Here is a 22,193-nt window from a genome sequence, read left to right as displayed (position 1 = left end):
TGTTAGGGTTAAATCCAAAAATAATAGCTTCCAATTCCTTTTACTGATTCCTTCTTGTACCAATCAATCAAAAGCTGAATATACTGATGCTTATTTGAATCTTGACCAGCAACATCCTCTCCATTCTTTAGTTCTCCAGTCTTTGATATCTATTGCTGTCTGAGAATAGGCGGGCCTACGACGAAGCTGTACTTCATTGAAACCATTTAACCATTCTGTTAGGGTTAAATCCAAAAATAATAGCTTCCAATTCCTTTTACTAATTCCGTCTGACACCAATCAATCAGAAGCTGAATATACTGATGCTTATTTGAGTCTTGAACAGCCACATCCACTCCATTCTATAGTTCTCCAGTCTTTGATATCTATTGCTGTCTGAGAATAGGCGAGCCTAGACAAAGCTGCACTACATTGAAACCATTTAACCATTCTGTTAGGGTTAAATCCAAAAATAATAGCTTCCAATTCCTTTTACTAATTCCTTCTGACACCAAACAATCGGAAGCTGAATATACTGATGCTTATTTGAGTCTTGAACAGCCACATCCTCTCCATTCTTTAGTTCTCCAGTCTTTGATATCTATTGCTGTCTGAGAATAGGCGGGCCTACGACGAAGCTGTACTTCATTGAAACCATTTAACCATTCTGTTAGGGTTAAATCCAAAAATAATAGCTTCCAATTCCTTTTACTAATTCCTTCTGACACCAAACAATCAGAAGCTGAATATACTGATGCTTATTTGAGTCTTGAACAGCCACATCCACTCCATTCTATAGTTCTCCAGTCTTTGATATCTATTGCTGTCTGAGAATAGGCGGGCCTACGACGAAGCTGTACTTCATTGAAACCATTTAACCATTCTGTTAGGGTTAAATCCAAAAATAATAGCTTCCAATTCCTTTTACTAATTCCTTCTGACACCAAACAATCAGAAGCTGAATATACTGATGCTTATTTGAGTCTTGAACAGCCACATCCTCTCCATTCTTTAGTTCTCCAGTCTTTGATATCTATTGCTGTCTGAGAATAGGCGGGCCTACGACGAAGCTGTACTTCATTGAAACCATTTAACCATTCTGTTAGGGTTAAATCCAAAAATAATAGCTTCCAATTCCTTTTACTAATTCCTTCTGACACCAAACAATCAGAAGCTGAATATACTGATGCTTATTTGAGTCTTGAACAGCCACATCCACTCCATTCTATAGTTCTCCAGTCTTTGATATCTATTGCTGTCTGAGAATAGGCGGGCCTACGACGAAGCTGTACTTCATTGAAACCATTTAACCATTCTGTTAGGGTTAAATCCAAAAATAATAGCTTCCAATTCCTTTTACTAATTCCTTCTGACACCAAACAATCAGAAGCTGAATATACTGATGCTTATTTGAGTCTTGAACAGCCACATCCACTCCATTCTATAGTTCTCCAGTCTTTGATATCTATTGCTGTCTGAGAATAGGCGAGCCTAGACAAAGCTGCACTACATTGAAACCATTTAACCATTCTGTTAGGGTTAAATCCAAAAATAATAGCTTCCAATTCCTTTTACTGATTCCTTCTGGCACCAATCAATCAGAAGCTGAATATACTGATGCTTATTTGAATCTTGAACAGCAACATCCTCTCCATTCTTTAGTTCTCCAGTCTTTGATATCTATTGCTGTCTGAGAATAGGCGAACCTACGACGAAGCTGCACTAAATTAAAACCATTTAACCATTCTATTAGGATTAAATCCAAAAATAATAGCTTCCAATTCCTTTTACTGATTCCTTCTGGCACCAATCAATCAGAAGCTGAATATACTGATGCTTATTTGAATCTTGAACAGCAACATCCTCTCCATTCTTTAGTTCTCCAGTCTTTGATATCTATTGCTGTCTGAGAATAGGCGAACCTACGACGAAGCTGCACTAAATTAAAACCATTTAACCATTCTATTAGGATTAAATCCAAAAATAATAGCTTCCAATTCCTTTTACTAATTCCTTCTGACACCAAACAATCAGAAGCTGAATATACTGATGCTTATTTGAGTCTTGAACAGCCACATCCACTCCATTCTATAGTTCTCCAGTCTTTGATATCTATTGCTGTCCGAGAATAGGCGGGCCTACGACGAAGCTGTACTTCATTGACACCATTTAACCATTCTGTTAGGGTTAAATCCAAAAATAATAGCTTCCAATTCCTTTTACTAATTCCTTCTGACACCAAACAATCAGAAGCTGAATATACTGATGCTTATTTGAGTCTTGAACAGCCACATCCACTCCATTCTATAGTTCTCCAGTCTTTGATATCTATTGCTGTCTGAGAATAGGCGGGCCTACGACGAAGCTGTACTTCATTGAAACCATTTAACCATTCTGTTAGGGTTAAATCCAAAAATAATAGCTTCCAATTCCTTTTACTGATTCCTTCTGGCACCAATCAATCAGAAGCTGAATATACTGATGCTTATTTGAATCTTGAACAGCAACATCCTCTCCATTCTTTAGTTCTCCAGTCTTTGATATCTATTGCTGTCTGAGAATAGGCGAACCTACGACGAAGCTGCACTAAATTAAAACCATTTAACCATTCTATTAGGATTAAATCCAAAAATAATAGCTTCCAATTCCTTTTACTAATTCCGTCTGACACCAATCAATCAGAAGCTGAATATACTGATGCTTATTTGAGTCTTGAACAGCCACATCCACTCCATTCTATAGTTCTCCAGTCTTTGATATCTATTGCTGTCTGAGAATAGGCGGGCTTACGACGAAGCTGTACTTCATTGAAACCATTTAACCATTCTGTTAGGGTTAAATCCAAAAATAATAGCTTCCAATTCCTTTTACTAATTCCTTCTGACACCAAACAATCAGAAGCTGAATATACTGATGCTTATTTGAGTCTTGAACAGCCACATCCACTCCATTCTATAGTTCTCCAGTCTTTGATATCTATTGCTGTCTGAGAATAGGCGGGCCTACGACGAAGCTGTACTTCATTGAAACCATTTAACCATTCTCTTAGGGTTAAATCCAAAAATAATAGCTTCCAATTCCTTTTACTAATTCCGTCTGACACCAATCAATCAGAAGCTGAATATACTGATGCTTATTTGAGTCTTGAACAGCCACCCTCTCCATTCTTTAGTTCTCCAGTCTTTGATATCTATTGCTGTCTGAGAATAGGCGAGCCTACGACGAAGCTGTACTTCACTGAAACCATTTAACCATTTTGTTAGGGTTAAATCCAAAAATAATAGCTTCAAATTCCTTTCACTAATTCCTTCTGACACCAATCAATCAGAAGCTGAATATGCTGATGCTTATTTGAGTCTTGAACAGCCACATCCTCTCCATTCCTTAGTTCTCCAGTCTTTGATATCTATTGCTGTCTGAGAATAGGCGAGCCTACGACGAAGCTGTACTTCATTGAAACCATTTAACCATTCTGTTAGGATTAAATCCAAAAATAATAGCTTCCAATTCCTTTTACTGATTCCTTCTTGTACCAATCAATCAAAAGCTGAATATACTGATGCTTATTTGAATCTTGAACAGCAACATCCTCTCCATTCTTTAGTTCTCCAGTCTTTGATATCTATTGCTGTCTTAGAATAGGCGAACCTACGACGAAGCTGCAGTGCATTAAAACCATTTAACCATTCTATTAGGATTAAATCCAAAAATAATAGCTTCCAATTCCTTTTACTGATTGCTTCTGGTACCAATCAATCAGAAGCTGACCATACTGATGCTTATTTGAATCTTGAACAGCAACATCCTCTCCATTCTTTAGTTCTCCAGTCTTTGATATCTATTGCTGTCTGAGAATAGGCGAACCTACGACGAAGCTGCACTAAATTAAAACCATTTAACCATTCTATTAGGATTAAATCCAAAAATAATAGCTTCCAATTCCTTTTACTAATTCCGTCTGACACCAATCAATCAGAAGCTGAATATACTGATGCTTATTTGAGTCTTGAACAGCCACATCCACTCCATTCTATAGTTCTCCAGTCTTTGATATCTATTGCTGTCTGAGAATAGGCGAACCTACGACGAAGCTGCACTAAATTAAAACCATTTAACCATTCTATTAGGATTAAATCCAAAAATAATAGCTTCCAATTCCTTTTACTAATTCCTTCTGACACCAAACAATCAGAAGCTGAATATACTGATGCTTATTTGAGTCTTGAACAGCCACATCCACTCCATTCTATAGTTCTCCAGTCTTTGATATCTATTGCTGTCTGAGAATAGGCGGGCCTACGACGAAGCTGTACTTCATTGAAACCATTTAACCATTCTGTTAGGATTAAATCCAAAAATAATAGCTTCCAATTCCTTTTACTGATTCCTTCTGGCACCAATCAATCAGAAGCTGAATATACTGATGCTTATTTGAATCTTGAACAGCAACATCCTCTCCATTCTTTAGTTCTCCAGTCTTTGATATCTATTGCTGTCTGAGAATAGGCGAACCTACGACGAAGCTGCACTAAATTAAAACCATTTAACCATTCTATTAGGATTAAATCCAAAAATAATAGCTTCCAATTCCTTTTACTAATTCCGTCTGACACCAATCAATCAGAAGCTGAATATACTGATGCTTATTTGAGTCTTGAACAGCCACATCCACTCCATTCTATAGTTCTCCAGTCTTTGATATCTATTGCTGTCTGAGAATAGGCACGACGAAGCTGCACTAAATTAAAACCATTTAACCATTCTATTAGGATTAAATCCAAAAATAATAGCTTCCAATTCCTTTTACTAATTCCTTCTGACACCAAAAAAATCAGAAGCTGAATATACTGATGCTTATTTGAGTCTTGAACAGCCACATCCACTCCATTCTATAGTTCTCCAGTCTTTGATATCTATTGCTGTCTGAGAATAGGCGGGCCTACGACGAAGCTGTACTTCATTGAAACCATTTAACCATTCTGTTAGGGTTAAATCCAAAAATAATAGCTTCCAATTCCTTTTACTAATTCCTTCTGACACCAAACAATCAGAAGCTGAATATACTGATGCTTATTTGAGTCTTGAACAGCCACATCCACTCCATTCTATAGTTCTCCAGTCTTTGATATCTATTGCTGTCTGAGAATAGGCGGGCCTACGACGAAGCTGTACTTCATTGAAACCATTTAACCATTCTCTTAGGGTTAAATCCAAAAATAATAGCTTCCAATTCCTTTTACTAATTCCGTCTGACACCAATCAATCAGAAGCTGAATATACTGATGCTTATTTGAGTCTTGAACAGCCACATCCACTCCATTCTATAGTTCTCCAGTCTTTGATATCTATTGCTGTCTGAGAATAGGCGGGCCTACGACGAAGCTGTACTTCATTGAAACCATTTAACCATTCTCTTAGGGTTAAATCCAAAAATAATAGCTTCCAATTCCTTTTACTAATTCCGTCTGACACCAATCAATCAGAAGCTGAATATACTGATGCTTATTTGAGTCTTGAACAGCCACCCTCTCCATTCTTTAGTTCTCCAGTCTTTGATATCTATTGCTGTCTGAGAATAGGCGAGCCTACGACGAAGCTGTACTTCACTGAAACCATTTAACCATTTTGTTAGGGTTAAATCCAAAAATAATAGCTTCCAATTCCTTTCACTAATTCCTTCTGACACCAATCAATCAGAAGCTGAATATGCTGATGCTTATTTGAATCTTGAACAGCAACATCCTCTATCTATTGCTGTCTGAGAATAGGCAAACCTACGACGAAGCTGCACTAAATTAAAACCATTTAACCATTCTATTAGGATTAAATCCAAAAATAATAGCTTCCAATTCCTTTTACTGATTCCTTCTGGCACCAATCAATCAGAAGCTGACCATACTGATGCTTATTTGAATCTTGAACAGCCACATCCTCTCCATTCTTTAGTTCTCCAGTCTTTGATATCTATTGCTGTCTGAGAATAGGCGAGCCTACGACGAAGCTGTACTTCATTGAAACCATTTAACCATTCTGTTAGGATTAAATCCAAAAATAATAGCTTCCAATTCCTTTTACTTATTCCTTCTGGTACCAATCAATCAGAAGCTGAATATACTGATGCTTATTTGAATCTTGAACTTCTTTTGTTCCTAATTTATACGCCTAGTTTGTTGACATTCTGAAGTTTAAGCCCAAGTATTTTTGATTATTTTTATTTTCATGAGTATTTTGTATTTCTAGCAAAGATCACTCCTTATTTGGGAATTCGAATAATCCTTCTTCAGGTTTTATTATTTCACTAGCAACTAAATTTAACCACTCCCTAGTAAGAACTCCTGTGTCTTCGCCTATTTCTCCATCAAAAGCTACAATAAATTTTCTTTAGTCCTGGAACAGGTTTAGTGGAGGAAAGAAACGGAGGAAAATTGTCAAACTTCGAAGAAATTGCAACAGAATCTTTTTACAACAAATTTTTTAGAAGAATCAGCTGAATTACAAAAAAATCCTCCGAAATCTTCCTTGCATAAGTGTCCCAAATTTGCCCTCATTTGGGCAAATTTACCTAAATGAGGAAGGGAAATCGATTTTTGTGTTTACGAATATTCTGGAGATTAAATAGTCATTTCCAATCAAATCAAGCATGCTGACTCCAAATCTGAATTCAGGTTTCCATTTTTCCGTACCCTTATGACCATTTCCACCCGAAAAGGACGGACGGGAGGGGGGGGGGTAAAAATCAAAATTACGAGGTTGTAGTATTTGTCTGCTCTTTCCTATGAAATGAATGGTGGCAAATTCAAAAAGAAAGTTAAAAGCTTGATTTTAGATGGTCAAGTATCTCCTTTTACCTAAACAGTTGTCAAAATTGACCATTTCCTATCAACCTAGGAATGAAGCTTTAGAGTATGAGCCTCAAACAATTTAAAATCAAACCAGTATTCTAGAATCCCCGCCCCGCCTCCAGTTTGCGGTATCATTCCTTAATGCCATTCTTTAGCTGATCTAATCACTGGAGCCATCTACCATAGTAAGCCTACTTGCTATACGACGGGGTTCAAGGCTATATAAAAGGTTTGTGCCATTTTATTTATTTCCTAAAAAGACAAAAGAATAAACTGGGATCCGCGAGCATTGATTAGAAATATTTTGTAAGATATTGTTTAGGATTATGCTTCTGATTTTTGAAAAGAGCTGATAATCATTTCTGATTTTCAATGATTTTCTGATCTCCCATGTTTATTCTACACTTATGCATGGTAACGAGCGGGCTAGACGAGCTGGAAAAATTCTAGTCAATACCTTTGACCAGCCACTTTACTGAAAGACCAAGTGTGTCGTCGATGCAGAGCCTGCCAAAAGTGCCTTAAGAAACACTACAGTTGTTGTAGGTGGATTCAACACCCGTGTCAGTTTCCTAGGAGCCACTGGCTTCCTTATGGCTGACTCAGGACTTTTGGAAATCAGAAGTCAAGTATACGCGTCTAACACTTGGCGAAATATGGTACAAGGCAATGCTGTCTATCATGCTGTGCGAGGCCATGGTCTGTTGGAGAACTGAACCCTTTATGCGAACCTTTTATCATCAAAACTGAACAGCAGAGTTTTTGATGGCAATGATATGCTACCAGAACCCCTTGAAAAGACAAAACAGACGCACGAGTCACTCCTTGAGGGAGATACCATTGACGAAGCACAAGTATCGGAATTAGCAGTGCTTATCTATGAAATACTTCATATTGTAAAAGAACCATTATCCAAGTCCAGAACTGCCCGTCCTTGGTTTCAGTATCTGGACTCACTTGGAATCCTGAGAAAGAATCTGAGAGCAGGACGAAGCGTCATTCTGAGCTTTATCTACAGTCTTTGTTAGAAATGCTTCCTTACTTTGCTGCTTCCGGCCACACTCTTTACAGGAAGTCTACTTGGCTGTTCATGCAGTCGATTTTTCATTTGAGGAAAGACAACCCAAAGCAGTACAGAATGTTACAAGAATACCTGTTCATCCGAACAACTGACAACTACTGAGCGGCACTTCCTCCTGATTTGGTGATTGAGAAGTATGAAAACGACTAGTGGTCTGAAGAGAGGTGGAGGTATGACTGAATTGCAGCAGACTATGGCTGCTTTGGTTCTCGTTAACGAGCGCATGACTGGCCTTGCAGAGTTGACTATTGAAAATCATGCAGAAGCGATTAACGCGAGCGACCCGAGCTCTAAACTTTCCTTTTTACAGCTGATTGATCTGAAGTTTTGATCTCAATTGAAGAATTGGTTTTCAAGTAAATAGTAAAAACTATTTTTGACTCATATTTTGCAATATACTACTGATACAAAATGATTCTTTAGTCACAGGAATATGTCAAATAATGATCTGCGTACTTTACCCACCCCTCCTCCTATTCCACGAAGGTGAAAATTGATACCCTGATACGGACAACTGGATTTCTGGCGTCATTTCCAGATTCGTAATGCTTAACAGGAAACGACTATTTAAACTCCAAAAGATTTATAAACACGAAAGCCGAATTTCCCCTCCCCTCATTTTCACTCTTTAAGGGCAAATTTGGGATACATGTGCAAGAGGGATTTTGGTGTTTTTTTATGTAATCCAGCTGATTTTTTGGACATTTTGGCGTAGAAAAAAAAAACTCTGTTGCAATCTCCCCGAGGTCAAACCGTATTTTTACTCCACTAGTTAAATTGAAATAATTTGACGTGTGAACATTAGCAGAGATGTCTCTTCTACGTAGCTCCATACTGGAGGAGCAATTTGGCATTTTAACTGATGAGGTAATGCTGGGAATATGACAACATCTTGAAGGTTCGTTCTCGTTTAATATCCAACCTATTCTCCAGTCCTCTTGGTTGCAAAAGTAGCTGCATTCTGAAAGTTCTTACAAGGAAGAATACCAGCTTCTCTTATTTGTAGTAAGGTTTGTCTGCTTAACCCAGAGATTTCAAACAATACTTCAAATCCTACCTTTTCAGATTCCTGACTTATTTCAAAAGTTTCATCGTCCATGGTTGTTTTCTTTAACAATATTCTGCCTACTCTAAACTGTAAAAGTTCAGCAGAAGTTTTTCCCCTCTGGTTTAGAAAAACCCCCACCAAATTGTCTTCAAACCGGCAATTAAAATCAAAATCTTTTAATAAAGTTTTTTCTCCAGCGATTTCTGTTTGACATCCAGAAACTTTTTCATTTCCATAAGGTTCTACAGAATACAATCTGAAAGGAACTCTCGTTTTCAACTGAATTTTGGGTTCACATCCAAGTGCGGACACGTAGCAGAGCATGTCTATAGGTTTTGTTCCAGCGCCCTAGCCGAGTGGTTAGTGCTCCAGAATTGAAGTGTTGAGGTCAGGGGTTTGAGTCCTAGTGTCACTGGTTATTTGGTTTAGGACGGGGGTTAATGGCGTGACTCTCTAAGCCTTGCCAGAGTTGACCCGCCTCTAAATGGATGCCTTGAGACGTTTAGGGTAAAACACGGGAAGCATCTGATGGTTTGCCCCCACCACGCATTGCACTACCGGTCGAAGATATCGAATCACGAGATCGGTACTGGCACACCATTGGTTAGCACGCAGAAAAAGAAGATCTGACATTAAGCTCAGATGTAGAAGCTGTGGCTACTTAAAAGGAATGTGCAAAATAGCCATAAAACAAAGTATTGTAGTAACTGATCATTAGCAGCATTGAACTATGTCTCAATTTATTTAGTTGCAAGAACACTAAACTTTACCACTTCTTTTCAAATGATTTTGTATTTATTTCTAAGCAAAAAACATATGATTTTACCTCTTTTTATGTAGCAATACACTGACTAAATAAAACAAAATTAATATCCTTAGTATTGCTGAACGTAATGAAATGAAATACTCTTTCTAATAATTGACGATATTAACCAAAAAAAGAAAAAAAAACAAAATGATACACAAAAACACACTTTCTCGTTCACTTTGCCCTTTTGGGTGTTTTTTTTTTTTTTTTTGCTTTTTGCTGTACTGTTTTTTTTATAAACTGAAGGTCCTTCCATTCACTTTTTTTGCTGGTTGTGTTTAGCTAATTATGTTGTATATGGTTTATGTACAGCATAATTAGTACAACGGAATCATGCGTAATAAGGTGAATAAACTACCCGCTGAGGCACTGACAGTTAAAGCAAAGGAAATTGAAGAGACAGAGACGTTTAGATATCTTGGGAGTCTAGTGGGCACAGATGGAAGCCCTGAGTATGAAATTGCCACACGTATTGAGTGCGCAGAAAGCACAATTGATAAGTTAAGAAACGTTTGGTGAAGTGCCACTTTTTCTTTGAAGCTGAAATTGAGACTCTTCAATATTAAAGTTATGTAATTGCTAATGTATGGTTTTGAAAGCCGGGTGCTCACGAAACAGCGAGAGAAAAGAATCGAAGTTTTGAAAATATTTTTCTTTGACTGATTCTCGGTATAAATTGGACGGACAAAAATTAACAACTCGTTCATTGAAGAGTAGACAAAACAGCCACTCGTTGTTGATAAAGTCATAAGCAGTCACTGGCGATATTGCGAACCCATGGTTAGAATGGGCAGCAATCGCCTGTCTCATGATGTTTGGTGCTGGACTCCTACAAAAGTTCGACGGCGCGGATGACAGAAGGCCACACTTGGACAATGCCTAGAAAAAGACGCAGCGTTCTCAAGAACATCCCTTGAGGATCTTTGGCCGAAAACGCTGGAGCGGTCATCGTGGAGATGCATCGTTGCCACCTTATGCGCCGACCGGCGTGGGAAGTCCTAAGTCTAAGTAAGTAAGTACATGGTTTGTTAGGACGTGGATTTTGTCCTTTTTTTATTTCTTATTTTCAATTGCGTTTGTGTTTTCGTACAATGTAACGTCTTTTTTTGTTTTTATGTTAATAAAGAAAGTCTTCCAAGACAAAATTTTTAAAGAAAAAGTTAAGAACTATATTAAAAACCTAAAAAAGCTCTTCAAGACATAGCTATTTTTTAAATGGCTTAAATAAAAATAAACACAAAGACGATTTCTCGGAACCTAACTTACCCGTCATTAAATGATTTATTAGTACACTACAGCTGTTTAACCTGAAAAGGCGATTTTAACATTCAGTTACCAAACTGAAGTACGGTTGAAGTATCTGAGTTTTTTTTTTTTTTTTTTTTTCATGGATCCTCATCTTGATTTTAAAGTAGAAACCCAAAACACAAAAACGCAGTTGAAGCGTGATGAAAAGAAATAAATTGATTTGTTTTCTTTTATAATAGTTCACATTTAAGGAAAAATTTAAAAGCCACCTAACCTAGTAAAAAGAAAGATTTTGGAACGAAAAATAAATAAAGAATCAGAAACACAAAGAAAATCAATTTCAGAGCTGTACATAAGAAATATTATTTAAGCAAATATAATGAAATAAATAAAACTTTGTAAAACATACTTTTTCAGACCTTCCAATTGGGATCTCAGTCTCTTTGCTTCATCTCGGTACCCAACTGCAGTTGACAGCTCCTTCGTTAAAAATACAAGTTGACTGTCTAAGGACCTCCGCCGATCTGCCTCATTTTTCAAAAGTGTTTCCAGCTTCTTGGCTTCAGCCCTAAGTGAACAAAAATAAGATTTAAAATTAATGCGTCAATTGCTATTTCTGCCACTGCTCTAGCAGTGAGAAAGCAAAGAGTGGTGTGTCTCCCATGTATTATTTTCTCCACAGCCGCCTCGCATTAAAAGGGTGGTTTTAAATCAAACAGTTCGCGGTAACGAACTGTAGTAAGGACCAACCCGGCTCAATAGTAAACGAAACTCTAAAAAACAGAATTTTGATCCCAATAAATATATTAAAAGAATCGGATTTTTAATACTGATTTTAAATATATAAGTTTCACCAAATTTAGCCTTACTCATCAAAAGTTACGAGCCTGAGAAAATGTGCATTGTTTTGGAAAATAGGGGAAAACACCCTCTAAAAGTCATACGATCTTAATCACACCATCGCATTCAGCGTATCAGATAACCCTACTGTAGAAGTTTCAAGCTCTTATCTACAAAAATGTGGAACTTAGTATTTTTTTTTTTGCCAGAAGACCGATCACGGGTGCGTGTTTATTTGTTTGTTTGTTTGTTGTTTTTTTTCCCAGGGGTGATCTTATCGACCAAGTGGTCCTAGAATGTCGCGAGAGGCTCATTCTAACGGAAATTAAAAGTTCTAGTGCCTTTTTTAAGTGACAAAAAAAATTGGAGGGCACCTAGGCCCCCTCCCACGCTCATTTTTTTCTCAAAGTTAACAGATCAAAATTTTGAGATAGCAATTTTGTTCAGCATAGTCATAAACCATAATAACTATGTCTTTGGGGATGACTTACTCCCCCACAGTCCCCAGGGGAGGAGCTGCAAGTTACAAACTTTGACCAGCATTTACATACAGTAATGATTATTTGGAAGTTTACAGACCTTTTCAGGATGATTTTTTGGTTAGGGGGTTGAGGGGAGGGGGCTATGTTGGAGGATCTCCTCTTGGAGGAATTTGTCATGGGAGAAGAGAAATTTCATGAAGAGGGCGCAAGATTTTCTAGCATTATTTTTAAAAAACTATGAAAAAATAAATATAAAAGTATTTTTCAACTGAAAGTAAGGACCAGCATTAAAACTTAAAACGAACAGAGATTATTGCGCACATGGGGGGTCCATCTCTTCCTAAATAGCTCGCTCTTTACGCTAAAGTATTTTTAGTAATTTCAACTATTTATTCAACAGCCTTTGTGATTCAGGGGTTAATCTTAAATAATTGGGACAAAATTAAAGCTTTAGTGTAAAGAGTGAGGTATTAACGAGGGGGCAAACCCCCTTATATACATAATAAAAATATACGAATACAGAAGTTCGTAGCGTAAGTTAATTTGTAAGTTATATGTATATTTTTTACTAATAAAAACGTTCGTCAAAAATTAAAAATTCTAGTTGCCTTTTTAAGTAACCGAAAAATTGGAGGGCAACTAGGCCTCCTCTCCCACCCTTTTTCTCAAAATCGTGTGATCAAAACTAAGAGAAAGCCATTTAGCAAAAAAAAAAAATAATACGCAAATTTCGTTTTAATTATTCATTTGCGGAGAGCCAAAATAAAAAGATGCATTAATTCAAAAAAGTTCAGAAATTAAATATAAAAAAAACAAGTCTTTTTAATCGAAAGTAAGGAGCAACATTAAAACTTAAAACGAACAGAAATTACTCCGTGTATGAAAGGAGCTGCTTCCTCATCAACGCCCCGCTCTTTACGCTAAAGTTCAACTCTTTCTCTCAACTCTGCTTTTTAAAACAGTAATAAACTATAACAGTAAAAACAGTAAAAACATAAACTATAAACAGTAAAAACAGTAAAACAGTAAGCAAAATTGAAAGCACCATAGTCTTGCAGAGGAAAAATCTAAAAAAAGTAAAAAAAAAAGAAAAGAAGAATGTAAATGTTTTTAGTACCTCAGGTCCCTTTTATTTTGTTCTAACATGGCAAGTTTGTCTGACGCTTGCTTTCGCTCTTCTTCTTTTAGTCTCAACTGAAACTCCAGGGATTCGACGCGACATCTTAAGACATCATTAGAAGTTCTATTGGTTGCTGTTGTCTCATTTTCAGGAGCAAAATCCAAGAAAAGGGCTAAAGAGTTTTTTGTGCTCTTTCTGCAAACAGGACATGTTTTTGCTCCCCTAAAAAAGAAGGCAAATATTAAACAGTCTGTCATCTGATCTCAGTCTATGATATAAAATGGTTATCAAACGATTATTTTTCCACGGCCATTCAAAATAGCTTAACTCTGTCAATCATCATTTGTACAAACGCTTCTTACAATAAAACAATACACGAAAGTATTGTTGTAATCCTTCAGTCATAGAGTATAAAAAAAACCTAAATTCAATTAATTATTGACGCAATAAAAGTAGTGGGTAAAATTAACCGGCATGCTGATAAAAAAGTACCACCCCCTACAAAAAAAAGAAACATTTTGACTAGCGATACCATTCTTACTAATAGGATAGTAGTAGAGATATAGGGTTGAACACACCTTTCTAGGCCTTTATTGGGGCTGTATATATATTTCAAAAAATTTGATTCCCCTAGCACAAAGTTTTCTAAGCTCATAAAAAGTAAGTGTCACTGAAGGGGAAGGAATTAAGATGGAGACTAGGAAAAAACTTCATGGGCCCTAATTTAAACTGTAAATCATTTTGTGAAAGTATGGTGTGTGCAAAGTCATAATGATTAGGGTGGTGTGTTATTCCTAAAAAAAAAAAAAAAAAAAAAAAATACCAAACATGTAGTGAAACAGCTGCCCCAATTGACAAAAAGTGGAGCATCATTGTGGATTCTGTATGAAGATCTGCTGAAGATTCAGATGATGACACAAAAATGAAGAACAAACAGAGGATACATGATGGCTCTTGGAAGTTCATGCAGAACAGGAAAGACATGAAAGTCCAGCTGAAATACTGAATGAAGATAGGAACTATAACACTATCTCAAAGCCAAATACTACAAACACACTAAGCCGTAAAGCAGTCCAGACAGAATGATGGACGTTATTCGTCAGAAACCGAGGCGACAGTATAACAATGTACCGAATCACGGAGATCAATAGCGATTTTTGAAGGCTCCACGTACAATTGAAAGTAAAATCGATAAATACTTAAAATGAAAGAAGACACTGAAAAAAAAAGAGAGAGAACATTTTCACAAAGTACAAACTTTACCTTTCCCTTTAAATCCCATGGAACCTTTGTCCAAATTGTCACTCTTCAAACTAGATACCAATGCTGAATCTATTAGCCTGCTGGAAGTCAATACTACACTACGAAAGTTGAAAAATGGCAAATCTTCTATTGTTGCTGGCCAACAGCATAATTACTAAGGTATAGCACCAAGATGTAAACAAAACATTTCCAAAAAAATCTTAAATTATGTTTCAGAAACTGTTAGCGTCTCCACTGATTGGAAGAGAAGAGGGGTCACAGTTCAGCTTTTTAAGAAAAGTTGAACTGCTGAAAGCAATAATTGACAAGGTATCACCTTACTGTCTACAAGAAGTAATGTCTTTTGCCAAATACCAGATTCAGTTCAGTTCATTTCCTTTTATTATTACAACAAAAGTATTTATAAGAGCACAACTCCATTGGTCTCCATAAGGGTCCTTGGCCTGTAGTATGGAGGCTAAATAACACTAAACTTAAAACAAATAAACAAAAGAATTCACTTCATTAAGCTAATACAATAATACAAAAAACTCAAGTAACAAGAGAAGACACCAATCTTTGATCAATCCCCACATTTAAAACCTATTAATCCTTTGACCCCATCCAGTGTGTAAGGCAAAAACAGCTACCATCTAAGCCCCTGTAATAATAATAATAAGTCAAACAATAACAAATAAATTAAAATTAAACTAATCAATGTCAAAATTAAAAATTTAAATATCCGTTTTATAATTTAATGTAAGAGAATTCTTAGGCTGAGTTTTAAAAGTACCGAACGAGTGATTGTCATGGGTTTCATCCGGAGTGTGTTCCATGCTTTAGGACACGCGACAGAAGGATTAAAATCAAACCTGACTATTTTTATTTACGAAATCTACATGTGCTTTCTATTTCGAAGCGTGTACAAATTTTTATCTTGCACAAAATTTTGGAAAAAACATTCAAAGCACCTAGGCAACTCACCATGGAGGAACTTAAAAATAAGGGTTGCACACGACATATTATATACAGCGTTTGTAGTTAGGATGTCATGTTGAAAATGCAAATCTTTTTTAATAATTACAGCAGTTTTTTTTAATAATTACAGCAGCTTTCTATTGGATTGCTTTAATTTGGTGCAGCAGAGAAGAAAATGTTGACATCCAAATAGTGTTACAGTAAGTCAGATATGATTGAATCAGAGAAAAATACAGTTTACATAAAATTCAAAACATGTTAAAGCTGATCATCTTATACCTATATGGGAAAGCTTACCCAGAAGAATACAATGAGTTAAATTGTCTAATACATTTTTTACATTGAGAAAAATAGCAGCGGGTATTTTATCAGATTCAAGGGCACTACGAATGAAATTTAATAAAACTGCACAAGCTTGTTCTGTTGTGTGCTTGGAGTGGAAACCAAAGTGGTGCTTATGCAGAAATTTCTTAGCTTTCAGAAAGCTAAGAAGTTGTTTCTGCCTAGGTTTCCCGAATACCTTTGAGAAAACAGACAGTAGTGAAATCAGTCAATAATGCATCACTGTCATCACTTCTGTGATGGACCACTTCTATTGCCACCCTTGAACAGTGCTATCACCCTAGCTGTTCCAAAAAGGGATTTAGAAAATGCACCTTGCTCAAACAACATATTCACAAGTTTAGTTAAAGGAGCAATAATTGGCGAAAGAACGCGCTTAACAACTTTTGTTGGGATATAATTAGGTCCAGACAAAGAAGAACCATGTAGTCCAAAAACAATTCTAGTAACTTGAATCTCCATTACAGGTTCAAGGACAATGGACTTTAGGCAACCCGGCCCCATACATTTTAGATACTCATCTTCATTAGCAGAAGGAGATCGTGATGCTATTCTCTCTACTGTATTCTCACAAACTAATGCAAAAAAAGAAGCAAGAGAATTGTTTTACTTAAGTCGGATCTTCCACTGCATTTTCATTCTAAACCAGTTTAATAGGAAGATAGGGAATATGGGAAGCTGGTCTAATAACTGAATTAATAATTTCCCAAGTTTTCCTTATATTTTTCCTGGTTTTGCTAAACTTCAAATCATAATACATGGTTTTTGATTTTCTAATCTGTAACTTATAAACGTTTTTATATTCTTTAAATTGTTGCAGGTTAGCTGGTGAAGGACAGTTCTTATATTTCTTCCATAATTAATCTTTCTGCCACAAGCATTTTAGAATACCATTTGACATCCATGGGCTTAGCGATTGGTATTTTTTCTTAGTGGCCCTTTATTTGGATTTCTAGAAAAGGTATTAATAAAAGCTTGTTTAACAATATCATAAAATTTATATCTCATTCTCTACTTTCATCAATAAAATCCCAAGGCCACAGAAGGAGTTTAACATTAAGCTGAGCAATATTTTTATCAGACGGATTAAATGGGGAAACTGTAGGAATCGTAGGCTTAGTTTGCTTATTTGGAATCAACAACTCGCAAACTATTGGAAATGGGCTGAAATATCATTAATCAAAACAGTGCTTTCATGTGAAACCAGAGAAGAAACTATATTATCTAATAAAGTAGCTGACTTATCAGTTTCCTGATGCATAGAATCAATTACTTCATTGAACACTTGAAGAAAAGACAACAAAGAACCACTTGGTGGTCTATACACTTCCCCCACAATTATCACCATCCAGGATGAAGTATATACCTCAATGAACAAAGATACCTTCAACATTTTTTGATGGATCTTCACCTTCCTTACAATTCAAAGTATCTAATACATAAATTGCAAGACCACCTTTGCTCATAGTTATGCATAGTCGCTTTTTGCAAACATACCATGAAATTTCAAGAATTACATCAGATATTTTTGTGACAAAAGTTTCACAGAGACCAATGATATCTGGATAAGAACAATCTACACATAAAAGTAAATAAACCTTGAAAAAAAAAACAACCTTAATACCATTCCTAAGACATTGTATCTATACTATTTTGACAACCTGGATGCACTTACACTTTTTTGATTCAGTTTTATTGTAGGAGCAGAAGTAGTTATAGTAGTAGCCTCTTAAGTGTCAACTTAATACCTTCAGTTGTTGACATCTTATTGAAGCTAGCATTCAGATCAACTTTTCATTTAAAAGGCACTATGTAGGCATAGTAGAAGTAGGATAGTAGTAGGGATAGTTGCAGGAGTAATATTAGGAGCAACATAAACTTTTCATGAAAGTTTCTGCTTTATACCCTATTCTACTCCTAAGATATCCCACCTGGATTTGGTAAGTTATCTTGATTTAGTTGAACCGTAGCAGTAAGAGCAGCAGCAAAAACGATAGTACTATTGGTAGCCCTAGGCGTTTCAGCTTGATACCCTAAGCTATTGCTGGGATACTGTTGAAACCCCCCTCTGATAACCCACATGTATTTAGTGTTTTGATTCAGTTCAACACAGCCATCATTTTTCCCTGAAAGCTTAACTAATACCCTTAGGATTAGCAATAGTAGTAGGCATAGCAGCAGAAGCAGGATTGGGAGCAATAGGAGTAGCATCAGCAATAAGTGGTAATAACAATTGTATTGTGCATTTTTGGTCTTATAGAACATTCCCTCCTCATGTCCTAATAGTTTCAAATTTATACTTTAAGCCATTTCTGAGATATTGCTGAATGCATCCTATTGACAACCTGCATGCACATAATGTTTTGACTTAGCCAAACATATCCCTTAACACTCCCTGAAAGTTAAAAATTAAAACCTTTAGCATTAGTAATATTAGTACTAACCACAGTAGTAGTACTGCTGTTACTAGCAGTATTAGTCTGCATATGGTGCATTTTTATTATTGCTTACACTGTTTTCATGACTCTGAAATTGAATTTGGCTCTTTGGGGCTGGTGATAGTCTTTTTTTTTAATATCTTATTAACTGTAGTTGCAGTAGAAGTTAGTTGTAGGACTAAGAGTAGTACCACTAGAATTAGTAGTATGCACATATCACCTTTCATCAGTTGAAAGTCCTCCTCATGAAGCCCTAGAAGTTTCAACTTAATAAAATAAGCCATTGCTATGGTATTGCTGATGTGACCCTATGATAAACTGCATGTTTATACTGTGTTTTATTTTAGCTCCTTCCTGAAGCCTATTGCTAACTCTAGGTAGGAGCAAGGGGCCCACTAAACCTGGAACTTTTGCAGCAGATTTAGAGTTCTAAAAAGCAAAGCTTGACCCTCTGTCTCCAGGTAGCATTGGAAGTCTGTCATAGCACCTCAATGTGGTGAAGTGATGTAAACATCACTTTAAACTGAGCAAGGTGATGGCTAATGCAGTGCAGGGTGACCTTCAGGAGTGTCACTCCTCAAGGAAATTAATACCTTTAGCCTTAGTAATATTAGTTCTAACCACAGTAGTAGTACTACTGCTACTAGTAATAGTAGTATGCATATAGTGGATTTTTATTAGTGCTTACACTGCTTTTTATGACTCCAAAATATGAATTCAGCCCTTTGGGGCTGGTGATGGTGATTTTTTAGAAAGAATATCTTATCTTATTAACCTATTAACTATAGTTGTAATAGTAGCAGTACCAGTTGTAGGACTAGTAGCAGTACTGAAAGTAGTAGCACTGGTATTATTAGTATTAGTAGTATGCACATATTGCCTTTTGGTCAGTTAAATGTCCTCCTCATCAAGCCCAAAGTTTCAACCAAATACAACAAGCTATTGTTATGATATTCCTGATGTACCCCTCTGATAAACTGCATGTTCATAGTGTGTTTGATTTTAGCTCCTTCTTAAAATCTATTTTTGACTCTAGGTGGGAGCAAGGGACAAGCTAGACAAAGAACTTTCTGCAGCAGATGTTGAGTTCTAGCAAGCAAAGCTTGACCATCTGTCCTCAGGTGGCATAGGAAGTCTGTCAGAGCACCTCAATGTGGTGATTGGACGTAAACATTGCTTTATGCCAAGCAAGGTGATGGCTAATGCACAGCAAGGTAGCCTTGAGGAGTGTCACCCCTAGAGGAAATTACTGCCTAGTAAACAATAGAGCATATACACTAGATTCTGATCAACAGATGATTCTTCTGGGTTTGGTCTGTTTTGGTGGGAGTTTTTAGGCTGAAAAACCTCTTCCTAGCTAATTTATCTACTATGGGTCTCCCTTTAATAGCATAGCATTTGTAGCCAGGAATACATAATTATTTGGAGGTAATAGACTTGAGATTGTTTATGCAAAATTTCAACTCTTGTTGATAGGACAGCATCACCAAGTGCTGAAAACCATGTTGTTACCAAGATGGCCCCATGATTTAACAAAGCTTCTATTCAAATGGGGGTCCCAGGGATTTCTTTCTGTCCAGTTCTAAGCTGACTGAAGTGTTTCTGTGTAGAACTGAGAAGATGTATTAGTCCCTGTCCTGTACTAATTCTGGTACCATTGTTTTTCCTGAGAAGTCATAACCCAAAACAAACAGAAATTATATAAACAATCATAGCAAACAAACAGACAACAGCTACTAATATAAAGAAAAAAAAAACTTGAACAAGTAAAATTTAAATTGAATATGAGAATCAAACTGAAATCAAACAAAAATTACTACAAAAAAGTCTGGCTACAACTCTTTTCTCTACCTGTAAGGGCTGTAAAAACTACATCAATTGTGTTTTATTGAAAACTATGATAATTTTGAACAGTCCTTGGAAAGAACTTCAAAAATTAAACTGAATAATTAATATATAATGATACTAATTGCTAAAAGCTCAACAGTTAAGATTTTATTTTCAATGTTGCAAGTACTAAATAAAATATTTGTAACATTATTTGTTTTCAATAAAGTGTAAAAGATGCAGTAGGCTATAGACTTTTACAGTTAGGGAAGAATGCAGAAGCCAAACTCTTGTTTGTGTGATTTTTGTTTGTTTTAAATTTGATTCTCATAATCAAGTTACTTTTTACTTATTTTAAGATTTGTTTATTCATTTATATTAATATCTGTTGTATGTTTGTTTGTGATGATTGTTTATTTAATTTCTGTTTGTATTGGGTTTTATTTATTCTTTAGAAGCCTAGTAAATTCTGGTCATTTTGAATTTAAATTATCATATGGATTTATTTCTGTTGGTCTTAAGTTTAATATGGCTCTTTACCTTTCTTTTACTCCAAGCTGTAATTTAAGATTATTTAAGAACTTTTTCTTAGTAAAGTTATTTTTAATTAATTTCTGTTTGTTTTTTATTGCCAAATTTTAAGGTTTTTCAGCATTTTAGTAACAAAACATCAAACTGAAATTTTTCCATCATTAAAGTCCAGAAGTTCAATATCCCTCTCAACATTCACTGAAAGTACTCACAAGTAGATGTAGTAGCACTTACAAGCAATCTCAGTCATAATTGCAAGTTGTAGTCACAACCAGTTTCAATTCCAGCCACAAATAAGGCCCTGAAACCTTCAAGTTAATACCCTTACCTGTTTTTGAGACATTGCAGATACACCTTTGGGTAAAATTCTAGTTAATTGACTTCTTGCTATCTCAGAAAGGGTTTAGGCTAGGAAAATGAAACTTTCAGGGATGAATCTACAGACTAAAGTATGTCCTGGGAAGGTATTTTGAAGCAACTACCTCTACTCCTTCTCCCTCTAGAGGGCAATGACCTTTAAAAATATATGTGATATAAAAGTGAAACCTTGCAAAATAGATCTTCTGCTTGAATGAAGTACAGCAAAATTGTTTTTAGCTTCATAGCTTTGCTCAATTCCATTTTATAAGGTTTTAAAGATATGCAAATATATTTCCTAAATTTTGAAGAAAAAAAACATTGATAGGCCTATGGCTCAAAATTTTACCCAAATAACAGGAATTGTTTTTCTACAAATAAAGGCAGAAAAAACATAACTAGTATCTGAAAATTAAGTTAAAATGTTGTTTTGTCAAAATTTCAATAGGTATAGACCTGTCATGTAGGCAAATTTCAGGGCCCTCTAAAGGGAGAACAATTGGAGGTGGGTAGCCTACTTTAAAATACCTTCCTGTAGCATACTTTAGCCTGTAGACACATCCCTGAAAGTTTGATTTTCCTAACCTAAACCCCTTCTGAGATAGCAAGAAGTCAATTAACTAGAATTTTACTCACCTTTGTGATAAAGATGCACATAGTATCTTTAGATTTAGTTTAATATGCCCCTCAACATTCCCCTAAGTTTCACCTATATAATGTAATATAGGCCAGACACTTAAGAAGAGAAAAAAGGCTGAACCGCTTTTGATTACGGACAGAAATGGTAGCTAAAAGGTAGCCTACTTAGGCTATTTCAAACAAAAAATTCTAGTAGGCCTAGCATAGCCTATTCAGCAGCACTAACTCTTTAAGCCATTTATTCAAACACTCAGAATGAAAAGTGTGCCCACAAGCTGCGGCTGAGAGCTGTCCTAGCTCCAAAAGCACCTCTGACTGGCAAACAGAGCAGTAGACAATTGGCATGCTTAGAAATTAACGCATGGATGATATTTAAAAGTCAAACATTTGT

The 22,193-nt window shown here is 36.0% G+C and overlaps 1 protein-coding gene across 1 annotated transcript in view; it reads right to left on the bottom strand.

Annotated features, from left to right (window-relative positions):
• LOC136032815 (E3 ubiquitin-protein ligase TRAIP-like) overlaps window positions 1-22,193 on the bottom strand; it is a 40,022-nt gene extending 17,829 nt beyond the window's left edge. Inside the window, exons 1-3 of the mRNA XM_065713219.1 lie at window positions 22,029-22,193; window positions 13,446-13,670; window positions 11,416-11,574 (exon numbers count right to left, since the gene is read on the bottom strand). Coding sequence (XP_065569291.1) covers window positions 11,416-11,574; window positions 13,446-13,670; window positions 22,029-22,147 — 503 coding nt within the window. The 5' untranslated portion in view covers window positions 22,148-22,193. The remainder of the gene's footprint in view (window positions 1-11,415; window positions 11,575-13,445; window positions 13,671-22,028) is intronic.

Source organism: Artemia franciscana, chromosome 11 (genome assembly GCF_032884065.1).
Source record: "Artemia franciscana chromosome 11, ASM3288406v1, whole genome shotgun sequence".
Classification (NCBI taxonomy): Eukaryota; Metazoa; Arthropoda; class Branchiopoda; order Anostraca; family Artemiidae; genus Artemia; species Artemia franciscana.
This window is presented reverse-complemented; position numbering and strand designations above follow the sequence as displayed.